At 50.4% G+C, this 12097-nt stretch overlaps 1 protein-coding gene across 2 annotated transcripts in view; it reads right to left on the reverse strand.

The window, feature by feature from the left end:
- PHLDB3 (pleckstrin homology like domain family B member 3) overlaps positions 1–12097 on the reverse strand; it is a 54818-nt gene that overhangs the window by 12127 nt on the left and 30594 nt on the right. For both annotated transcript variants that reach the window (XM_075277987.1, XM_075277986.1), the window contains exons 4-8: positions 9766–9903; positions 9533–9661; positions 8726–8881; positions 1970–2080; positions 997–1080 (exon numbers count right to left, since the gene is read on the reverse strand). In XM_075277987.1, the coding sequence (XP_075134088.1) occupies positions 997–1080; positions 1970–2080; positions 8726–8881; positions 9533–9661; positions 9766–9903 (618 nt within the window). The remainder of the gene's footprint in view (positions 1–996; positions 1081–1969; positions 2081–8725; positions 8882–9532; positions 9662–9765; positions 9904–12097) is intronic.

Consider the following 12097-nt stretch of genomic DNA (forward strand, 5'->3'; position numbering starts at 1 on the left):
GGGCATAAGAACAGGGGGCATGAGAGGGGGAGGAGGGGGCATAAGAACCAGGGGGCATGAGAGGGGGAGGAGGGGGAATAAGAACAGGGGGCATGAGAGGGGGAGGAGGGGGAATAAGAACAGGGGGCATGAGAGGGGGAGGAGGGGGCATAAGAACAGGGGGCATGAGAGGGGGAGGAGGGGGCATAAGAACAGGGGGCATGAGAGGGGGAGGAGGGGGCATAAGAACCAGGGGGCATGAGAGGGGGAGGAGGGGGAATAAGAACAGGGGGCATGAGAGGGGGAGGAGGGGGAATAAGAACAGGGGGCATGAGAGGGGGAGGAGGGGGCATAAGAACAGGGGGCATGAGAGGGGGAGGAGGGGGAATAAGAACAGGGGGCATGAGAGGGGGAGGAGGGGGCATAAGAACAGGGGGCATGAGAGGGGGAGGAGGGGGAATAAGAACAGCGGGCATGAGAGGGGGAGGAGGGGGCATAAGAACAGGGGGCATGAGAGGGGGAGGAGGGGGCATAGGAACCAGGGGGCATGAGAGGGGGAGGAGGGGGAATAAGAACAGGGGGCATGAGAGGGGGAGGAGGGGGCATAAGAACAGGTGGCATGAGAGGGGGAGGAGGGGGAATAAGAACAGGGGGCATGAGAGGGGGAGGAGGGGGCATAAGAACAGGGGGCATGAGAGGGGGAGGAGGGGGAATAAGAACAGGGGGCATGAGAGGGGGAGGAGGGGGCATAGGAACAGGGGGCATGAGAGGGGGAGGAGGGGGAATAAGAACAGGGGGCATGAGAGGGGGAGGAGGGGGAATAAGAACAGGGGGCATGGGAGGGGGAGGTGGAGATGGGAAGCATAAGAAACAGGGAAGTGGGGGGCAGAGAGGTTGGGGTGTACGACAGAGAGAGTAGGGGGACAGAGGGGGTGTGTCCATGAAAAATGGGGGGCAGGGAGATATGACAGGGATCAGAATGACGTGTGACATACAGAAGGCTCCTCTCTCTCTTACCTTTTTGGGGGCGCCCTCCTTCCCGTCCTGTTGCTCAGAGCTCGGCCCACTCAGTGCCGTCAGAGCGAGCAGCCGATCCTTCTCCTGGAAAGTAATGGACTCCATGAGGTTAGAGTTCCTCCATATCATAGTGGGGCTACAAAGAGCATCTCTCTCACTGGAGGACCCGACACGACCCCGCACTACATGCACTGCACACTGATCTCTATGCGAGCTGTGTAATACTTCATTGTTCCTGTGGGGGCAGTGCAGGACCCTCCACAGATTACAGGCGATTGGGATTGTTTATAGTGTAGAACCCCTTTAAGAGACCAGACTGATATCATCCTCCCCCGTGCTATACGCCGGGCCTGCTGGATGTCTATATATACTGCAGGGTGTATACTATCCCTGATAGCTATAATTATATCCATCCTATAATAAGGTGTCAGTGACCTCCCTTAGTCAGGACACGCACAGAGTATCACACGTGTCATGGCCGCCGCACAGCCACATAACATGTCCTTATAGCAGTCTTCTGACACACAGCTCCAAATCCCCTGCAGAGATAGCGCAGAATACTAAACCTGTGCCTGCCTGCAGCCACCACTAGGGGGAGCTCCCTACACACCATGAAGGTATTACCAGTGTGCAGGGAGCTCCCCCTGGTGGAGGCTGCAGGCAGGCACAGGTTTAGTATTCAGTGCCTCAGAGTCGAGCATGTTGTGCGCCATCTAGTGTCCTGGTCATTGCACTGCATTAAAGGGATTGTGACAAAGTGTCAACTGATTACCTAATTGATAAGTGTCTAGTTAGTAGCGAGACTCCCCCCCCCTCCCCCAATTCACCGGAATGTACCCCGCACCCCCAGATTGTGCTGCTGCTTTATGGGACTGAGAATGGATTGAATGGTTCGGCAGTGCACCGGCGTGACCTCTACAGGAACTCCAAGCAGATATCCCAGGGGTTAGACCCCGCCCCCATGTCTATTTACCTTATTCAAAGACTGGAAGACCCGCGTGTTCTCCTCGCTGATTCTCAGTCGCTCGGTCTGCGCTTGCTCCTCTGCGTTGCGCACTTGCTCCTCCAGTCGCAGCACTTTGTCCTGTAAGACAAGAAGACATGCTTGCTCCTGAGTCACGCTTACCCAGAAAGATTTCAGACCTACATGTGCACATATGTAAAGCATATAGCGGTACACCGCAGCCAGTGACAGAGTACCCGGGATATCTACACATACACTGCAGCTAGTGACAGAGTACCCGGGATATCTACACATACACCGCAGCCAGTGACGGAGTACCCGGGATATCTACACATACACCGCAGCCAGTGACAGAGTACCCGGGATATCTACACATACACTGCAGCTAGTGACGGAGTACCCGTGATATCTACACATACACCACAGCTAGTGACGGAGTACCCGGGATATCTACACATACACCACAGCTAGTGACAGAGTACCCGTGATATCTATACATACACCACAGCTAGTGACGGAGTACCCGGGATATCTACACATACACCACAGCTAGTGACGGAGTACCCGGGATATCTACACATACACCGCAGACAGTGACGGAGTACCCAGGATATCTACACATACACCGCAGCCAGTGACAGAGTACCCGGGATATCTACACATACACCGCAGCCAGTGACGGAGTACCCGGGATATCTACACATACACCGCAGCCAGTGACGGAGTACCCGGGATATCTACACATACACCGCAGCTAGTGACAGAGTACCCGTGATATCTATACATACACCGCAGCCAGTGACAGAGTACCCGGGATATCTACACATACACCGCAGCCAGTGACAGAGTACCCGGGATATCTACACATACACCACAGCCAGTGACGGAGTACCCGGGATATCTACACATACACCGCAGCTAGTGACGGAGTACCCGGGATATCTACACATACACCGCAGCCAGTGACGGAGTACCCGGGTTATCTACACATACACCGCAGCCAGTGACGGAGTACCCGGGATATCTACACATACACCGCAGCCAGTGACAGAGTACCCGGGATATCTACACATACACTGCAGCTAGTGACAGAGTACCCGGGATATCTACACATACACCGCAGCTAGTGACGGAGTACCCGGGATATCTACACATACACCGCAGCCAGTGACAGAGTACCCGGGATATCTACACATACACCGCAGCTAGTGACGGAGTACCCGGGATATCTACACATACACCGCAGCCAGTGACGGAGTACCCAGGATATCTACACATACACCGCAGCTAGTGACAGAGTACCCGGGATATCTACACATACACCGCAGCCAGTGACAGAGTACCCGGGATATCTACACATACACTGCAGCTAGTGACGGAGTACCCGTGATATCTACACATACACCACAGCTAGTGACGGAGTACCCGGGATATCTACACATACACCACAGCTAGTGACAGAGTACCCGTGATATCTATACATACACCACAGCTAGTGACGGAGTACCCGGGATATCTACACATACACCACAGCTAGTGACGGAGTACCCGGGATATCTACACATACACCGCAGACAGTGACGGAGTACCCAGGATATCTACACATACACCGCAGCCAGTGACAGAGTACCCGGGATATCTACACATACACCGCAGCCAGTGACGGAGTACCCGGGATATCTACACATACACCGCAGCCAGTGACGGAGTACCCGGGATATCTACACATACACCGCAGCTAGTGACAGAGTACCCGTGATATCTATACATACACCGCAGCCAGTGACAGAGTACCCGGGATATCTACACATACACCGCAGCCAGTGACAGAGTACCCGGGATATCTACACATACACCGCAGCTAGTGACAGAGTACCCGGGATATCTACACATACACCGCAGCCAGTGACAGAGTACCCGGGATATCTACACATACACTGCAGCTAGTGACGGAGTACCCGTGATATCTACACATACACCACAGCTAGTGACAGAGTACCCGGGATATCTACACATACACCGCAGCTAGTGACGGAGTACCCGTGATATCTACACATACACCGCAGCCAGTGACAGAGTACCCGGGATATCTACACATACACTGCAGCTAGTGACGGAGTACCCGTGATATCTACACATACACCACAGCTAGTGACAGAGTACCCGGGATATCTACACATACACCACAGCTAGTGACAGAGTACCCGTGATATCTATACATACACCACAGCAAGTGACGGAGTACCCGGGATATCTACACATACACCGCAGACAGTGACGGAGTACCCAGGATATCTACACATACACCGCAGCCAGTGACAGAGTACCCGGGATATCTACACATACACCGCAGCCAGTGACAGAGTACCCGGGATATCTACACATACACCGCAGCCAGTGACGGAGTACCCGGGATATCTACACATACACCGCAGCTAGTGACGGAGTACCCGTGATATCTACACATACACCGCAGCCAGTGACAGAGTACCCGGGATATCTACACATACACTGCAGCTAGTGACGGAGTACCCATGATATCTACACATACACCACAGCTAGTGACAGAGTACCCGGGATATCTACACATACACCGCAGCCAGTGACAGAGTACCCGGGATATCTACACATACACTGCAGCTAGTGACGGAGTACCCGTGATATCTACACATACACCACAGCTAGTGACGGAGTACCCGGGATATCTACACATACACCACAGCTAGTGACAGAGTACCCGTGATATCTATACATACACCACAGCTAGTGACGGAGTACCCGGGATATCTACACATACACCACAGCTAGTGACGGAGTACCCGGGATATCTACACATACACCGCAGACAGTGACGGAGTACCCAGGATATCTACACATACACCGCAGCCAGTGACAGAGTACCCGGGATATCTACACATACACCGCAGCCAGTGACGGAGTACCCGGGATATCTACACATACACCGCAGCCAGTGACGGAGTACCCGGGATATCTACACATACACCGCAGCTAGTGACAGAGTACCCGTGATATCTATACATACACCGCAGCCAGTGACAGAGTACCCGGGATATCTACACATACACCGCAGCCAGTGACAGAGTACCCGGGATATCTACACATACACCGCAGCTAGTGACAGAGTACCCGGGATATCTACACATACACCGCAGCCAGTGACAGAGTACCCGGGATATCTACACATACACTGCAGCTAGTGACGGAGTACCCGTGATATCTACACATACACCACAGCTAGTGACAGAGTACCCGGGATATCTACACATACACCGCAGCTAGTGACGGAGTACCCGTGATATCTACACATACACCGCAGCCAGTGACAGAGTACCCGGGATATCTACACATACACTGCAGCTAGTGACAGAGTACCCGGGATATCTACACATACACCACAGCTAGTGACAGAGTACCCGTGATATCTATACATACACCACAGCAAGTGACGGAGTACCCGGGATATCTACACATACACCACAGCTAGTGACGGAGTACCCGGGATATCTACACATACACCGCAGACAGTGACGGAGTACCCAGGATATCTACACATACACCGCAGCCAGTGACAGAGTACCCGGGATATCTACACATACACCGCAGCCAGTGACAGAGTACCCGGGATATCTACACATACACCACAGCCAGTGACGGAGTACCCGGGATATCTACACATACACCGCAGCTAGTGACGGAGTACCCGTGATATCTACACATACACCGCAGCCAGTGACAGAGTACCCGGGATATCTACACATACACTGCAGCTAGTGACGGAGTACCCATGATATCTACACATACACCACAGCTAGTGACAGAGTACCCGGGATATCTACACATACACCACAGCTAGTGACAGAGTACCCGTGATATCTACACATACACCGCAGCCAGTGACGGAGTACCCGGGATATCTACACATACACCACAGCCAGTGACGGAGTACCCGTGATATCTACACATACACCACAGCTAGTGACGGAGAACCCGGGATATCTACACATACACCGCAGCCAGTGACAGAGTACCCGTGATATCTACACATACACCACAGCTAGTGACGGAGTACCCGGGATATCTACACATACACCGCAGCCAGTGACAGAGTACCCGGGATATCTACACATACACCACAGCTAGTGACGGAGTACCCGGGATATCTACACATACACCACAGCTAGTGACGGAGTACCCGGGATATCTACACATACACCGCAGCCAGTGACAGAGTACCCGGGATATCTACACATACACCGCAGCCAGTGACGGAGTACCCGGGATATCTACACATACACCGCAGCTAGTGACGGAGTACCCGTGATATCTACACATACACCGCAGCCAGTGACAGAGTACCCGGGATATCTACACATACACCGCAGCCAGTGATGGAGTACCCAGGATATCTATACATACACTGTAGCTAGTGACGGAGTACCCGTGATATCTACACATACACCACAGCTAGTGACAGAGTACCCGGGATATCTACACATACACCACAGCTAGTGACAGAGTACCCGTGATATCTACACATACACCACAGCTAGTGACAGAGTACCCGGGATATCTACACATACACCACAGCTAGTGACGGAGTACCCGGGATATCTACACATACACCGCAGCCAGTGACAGAGTACCCGGGATATCTACACATACACCGCAGCCAGTGACGGAGTACCCGGGATATCTACACATACACCGCAGCTAGTGACGGAGTACCCGTGATATCTACACATACACCGCAGCCAGTGACAGAGTACCCGGGATATCTACACATACACCACAGCTAGTGACAGAGTACCCGGGATATCTACACATACACCACAGCTAGTGACAGAGTACCCGTGATATCTATACATACACCACAGCTAGTGACGGAGTACCCGGGATATCTACACATACACCGCAGCCAGTGACGGAGTACCCGGGATATCTACACATACACCGCAGCCAGTGACGGAGTACCCGGGATATCTACACATACACCGCAGCCAGTGACGGAGTACCCGGGATATCTACACATACACCGCAGCCAGTGACGGAGTACCCGAGATATCTACACATACACCACAGCCAGTGACGGAGTACCCGGGATATCTACACATACACCGCAGCCAGTGACGGAGTACCCGGGATATCTACACATACACCACAGCCAGTGACGGAGTACCCGGGATATCTACACATACACCACAGCCAGTGACAGAGTACCCAGGATATCTACACATACACCGCAGCCAGTGACGGAGTACCCGGGATATCTACACATACACCGCAGCCAGTGACGGAGTACCCGGGATATCTACACATACACCGCAGCCAGTGACAGAGTACCCGGGATATCTACACATACACCGCAGCCAGTGACAGAGTACCCGGGATATCTACACATACACCGCAGCCAGTGACGGAGTACCCGGGATATCTACACATACACCGCAGCCAGTGACGGAGTACCCGGGATATCTACACATACACCGCAGCCAGTGACGGAGTACCCGGGATATCTACACATACACCGCAGCCAGTGACGGAGTACCCGGGATATCTACACATACACCGCAGCCAGTGACGGAGTACCCGGGATATCTACACATACACCGCAGCCAGTGACGGAGTACCCGGGATATCTACACATACACCGCAGCTAGTGACGGAGTACCCGGGATATCTACACATACACCGCAGCCAGTGACGGAGTACCCGTGATATCTACACATACACCGCAGCCAGTGACGGAGTACCCGGGATATCTACACATACACCGCAGCCAGTGACGGAGTACCCGGGATATCTACACATACACCGCAGCTAGTGACAGAGTACCCGGGATATCTACACATACACCGCAGCTAGTGACAGAGTACCCGGGATATCTACACATACACCGCAGCTAGTGACGGAGTACCCGGGATATCTACACATACACCGCAGCTAGTGACGGAGTACCCGGGATATCTACACATACACCGCAGCTAGTGACGGAGTACCCGGGATATCTACACATACACCGCAGCCAGTGACGGAGTACCCGGGATATCTACACATACACCGCAGCCAGTGACGGAGTACCCGGGATATCTACACATACACCGCAGCCAGTGACAGAGTACCCGGGATATCTACACATACACCGCAGCCAGTGACGGAGTACCCGGGATATCTACACATACACCGCAGCTAGTGACGGAGTACCCGGGATATCTACACATACACCGCAGCCAGTGACGGAGTACCCAGGATATCTACACATACACCGCAGCCAGTGACGGCGTACCTGGGATATCTACACATACACCGCAGCCAGTGACGGAGTACCCAGGATATCTACACATACACCGCAGCCAGTGATGGAGTACCCGGGATATCTACACATACACCGCAGCCAGTGACGGAGTACCCGGGATATCTACACATACACCGCAGCAAGTGAATGAGTACCCGGGATATCTACACATACACCGCAGCCAGTGACGGAGTACCCGGGATATCTACACATACACCGCAGCTAGTGACGGAGTACCCGGGATATCTACACATACACCGCAGCCAGTGACAGAGTACCCGGGATATCTACACATACACCGCAGCTAGTGACGGAGTACCCGGGATATCTACACATACACCACAGCTAGTGACGGAGTACCCGGGATATCTACACATATAAGTTCACCTCAGTGGCAGATCCATCCAGTCAGGTGCGATTAGTGATGTAGCAGAGTTACGCAGCGCTCTTACCTTCCTCTTGTTCAGCTCGTTCTGTTTCTGGGCCAGGCTCTGGGTGATCTGTCGGTACGAGGCTTCTCGCTCCTCTTCCCGGCTGCTCTCCTTCTCCAGCTGCTGAAACTCCAGGTCTTCAAAGGACTTGACTGCGCTCTCCATCATCTCTGTCATCTGGGAGACAAAGGCTCATCTATAAACCCGCCCATGCAATAACATCCTCCGCAGGTAAACCAAACATTGACAACCCCGGCCCACGCAGGTCCTGCACCCAATATAGTGTATAGAGCACAAAGCCTCACTTATGGTGCCGGAGTCTGCCCAACGGGAAGAGGCTGGAAATAGTAACATCCCCAAAAAAGAACGGCAGGTGACTGGGCGTCTTGGGGTGGAAACCCCTGAAATAGGCTGTCACCTGTGGAGGAACCTGAGAGCAAGTGCTTCATCTCCCTGCAGCACCTCCGCAGGTGAAATAATGTATTACACACAAACCAACACACTGGGACTTCCAGACATGGAGACACTCTGTAGACATCTCCACTCTGGTTTATAGCGAGGCTCCCAAACAGGGGAGTAATAAAGTATTTGGGAATGGGTTTCCTAAACCAGACACCCAAGTAGCTCACTGTTCCCACAAACCCCTCTTTATAGCCCAATCTCTATCAGATGGCCCTGTGACTACGGTATCTTCTATATGGACATGTCGGGTCCTCCAGAGACAGAGACCCTCTTTGTAGTCCTCCTACACGCTGTCTAATAGACTACACCATCATGTCCCCACCGGCCCCTCCTCTGTGTCCTCTTTAGGGCCCGCTCTCCGCTCACCTCCTGGATCTGCTTCCTGAGCTGCTCGTGGTGACTCTCGGGCTGGTTGACCAGCTGGCCACGACACTCGGAGATCTTCTTCTCCAGTTCTTTCACTTTCTTCTTCTCATTCTGTAACTGCAGTTTATCCTGAAGGTAAAGGACAGAACATAATCCTCAGTGAGTGACCGCGTGACCTGGTGACCGCGGTAGAACCACCTACAGACCACCTGCAGTAACCTATGGCCACCTACCTTCTCCTTCTCCTCCTGCCACCTCCTCTCGGTGTCCCGCAGCTGATCTTGCAGGTGTCTTATGGTCTCCTCATCTTTATCCATCTCCTTCCTCTCGGTCCTCAGCTCCCCCTCTAGTAGAGCCAGCTCCATCTCCACCTGCAGGGACAGCACAGTAGCTGATAAAGCAGAGGTAGTACCAAGGCCCCGGCACTGCTATTTGAACACTGTATGGCGGTATTATTTTGGTCCCGTGTAGTCTTTATAGGTGGTGACTTTAGTCACTGTATAATATTCTCAGTTGGTCAGTGAATGTCCCTCTTACCAGGCTCTCTATAGCACTGTGTATTTGAGCACTGTATGGTGGTATTATTTATTTTGTCATTGTATTGGCTTTATGGCTGGTGGTGGTGTTATATGAGCACTATATGTTGGTATTATTTATTCAGTATATAATACTGTCACTAGACAGTCACTAGACAGCGGTGTGTATATGAGTGCCCTATGGGGGTATTTATTTTGTTACTTTATGGACTTTATTGCACGAGCATTGTGTAGTATTGTTATATGGCTACTATATGGCAGTGTTATTTAGGCTATAAACAATTGTCTCATTTAGCCATAGAATAGCATTCTGCCTTAGATAATCTATTACTGTTATTTGTACCATTATTTGAGCACTACATACCACTATTATATGAGCACTAATATATGTACACTATATGGCACTATTATATGAGCACTATATGGCACTATTATATGAGCACAGTGATTTGTGAACACTATATGGCACTATTATATGAGCACTGTGGTTTGTGCACTATATGGCACTATTATATAAGCACTATTATATGAGCACTATTATATGAACGCTATATGGCACTATTATATGAGCACTGTGGTTTGTGCACCATATGGCACTATTATATAAGCACTATTATATGAGCACTATTATATGAACGCTATATGACACTATAATATGAGCACTATTATATGAACGCTATATGGCACTATTATATGAGCACTATATGACACTATTATATGAGCACTATTATATGAACGCTATATGGCACTATTATATGAGCACAGTGATTTGTGCACTATATGGCAATATTATATGAACACTATATGGCACTATTATATGAACACTATATGGCACTATTATATGAATACTATATGGCACTATTATATGAGCACTATCATATGAACGCTATATGGCACTATTATATGAGCACAGTGATTTGTGCACTATATGGCACTATTATATGAGCACTATATGACACTATTCTTTGTGCACTATATGACACTATTATATGAACACTATTATATGAACGCTATATAGCACTATTATATGAGCACAGTGATTTGTGCACTATATGGCACTATTATATGAACACTATATGGCACTATTATATGAACACTATATGGCACTATTATATGAATACTATATGGCACTATTATATGAGCACTATATGACACGATTATATGAGCACTATTATATGAACGCTATATGGCACTATTATATGAGCACAGTGATTTGTGCACTATATGGCAATATTATATGAACACTATATGGCACTATTATATGAACACTATATGGCACTATTATATGAATACTATATGGCACTATTATATGAGCACTATATGACACGATTATATGAGCACTATTATATGAACACTATATGGCACTATTATATGAACACTATATGGCATTGTTATTTATACTCAGTATTATTTGTGCACTACACTCACCGGCCACTTTATTAGGTACACCTGTTCAACTGCTCGTTAACACTTAATTTCTAATCAGCCAATCACATGGCGGCAACTCAGTGCATTTAGGCATGTAGACATGGTCAAGACAATCTCCTGCAGTTCAAACCGAACATCAGTATGGGGAAGAAAGGTGATTTGAGTGCCTTTGAACGTGGCATGGTTGTTGGTGCCAGAAGGGCTGGTCTGAGTATTTCAGAAACTGCTGATCTACTGGGATTTTCACGCACAACCATCTCTAGGGTTTACAGAGAATGGTCCGAAAAAGAAAAAACATCCAGTGAGCGGCAGTTCTGTGGGGGGCGGAAATGCGTTGTTGATGCCAGAGGTCAGAGGAGAATGGCCAGACTGGTTCGAGCTGATAGAAAGGCAACAGTGACTCAAATAGCCACCCGTTACACCCAAGGTAGCCAGAAGAGCATCTCTGAACGCCGCACAGTACGTCCAACTTTGAGGCTACAGATGGGCTACAGCAGCAGAAGACCACACCGGGTGCCACTCTTTTCAGCTAAGAACAGGAAACTGAGGCTACAATTTGCACAAGCTCATCGAAATTGGACAATGGAAGATTGGAAAAACG

Source organism: Leptodactylus fuscus, chromosome 6, assembly GCF_031893055.1.
Source record: "Leptodactylus fuscus isolate aLepFus1 chromosome 6, aLepFus1.hap2, whole genome shotgun sequence".
Classification (NCBI taxonomy): Eukaryota; Metazoa; Chordata; class Amphibia; order Anura; family Leptodactylidae; genus Leptodactylus; species Leptodactylus fuscus.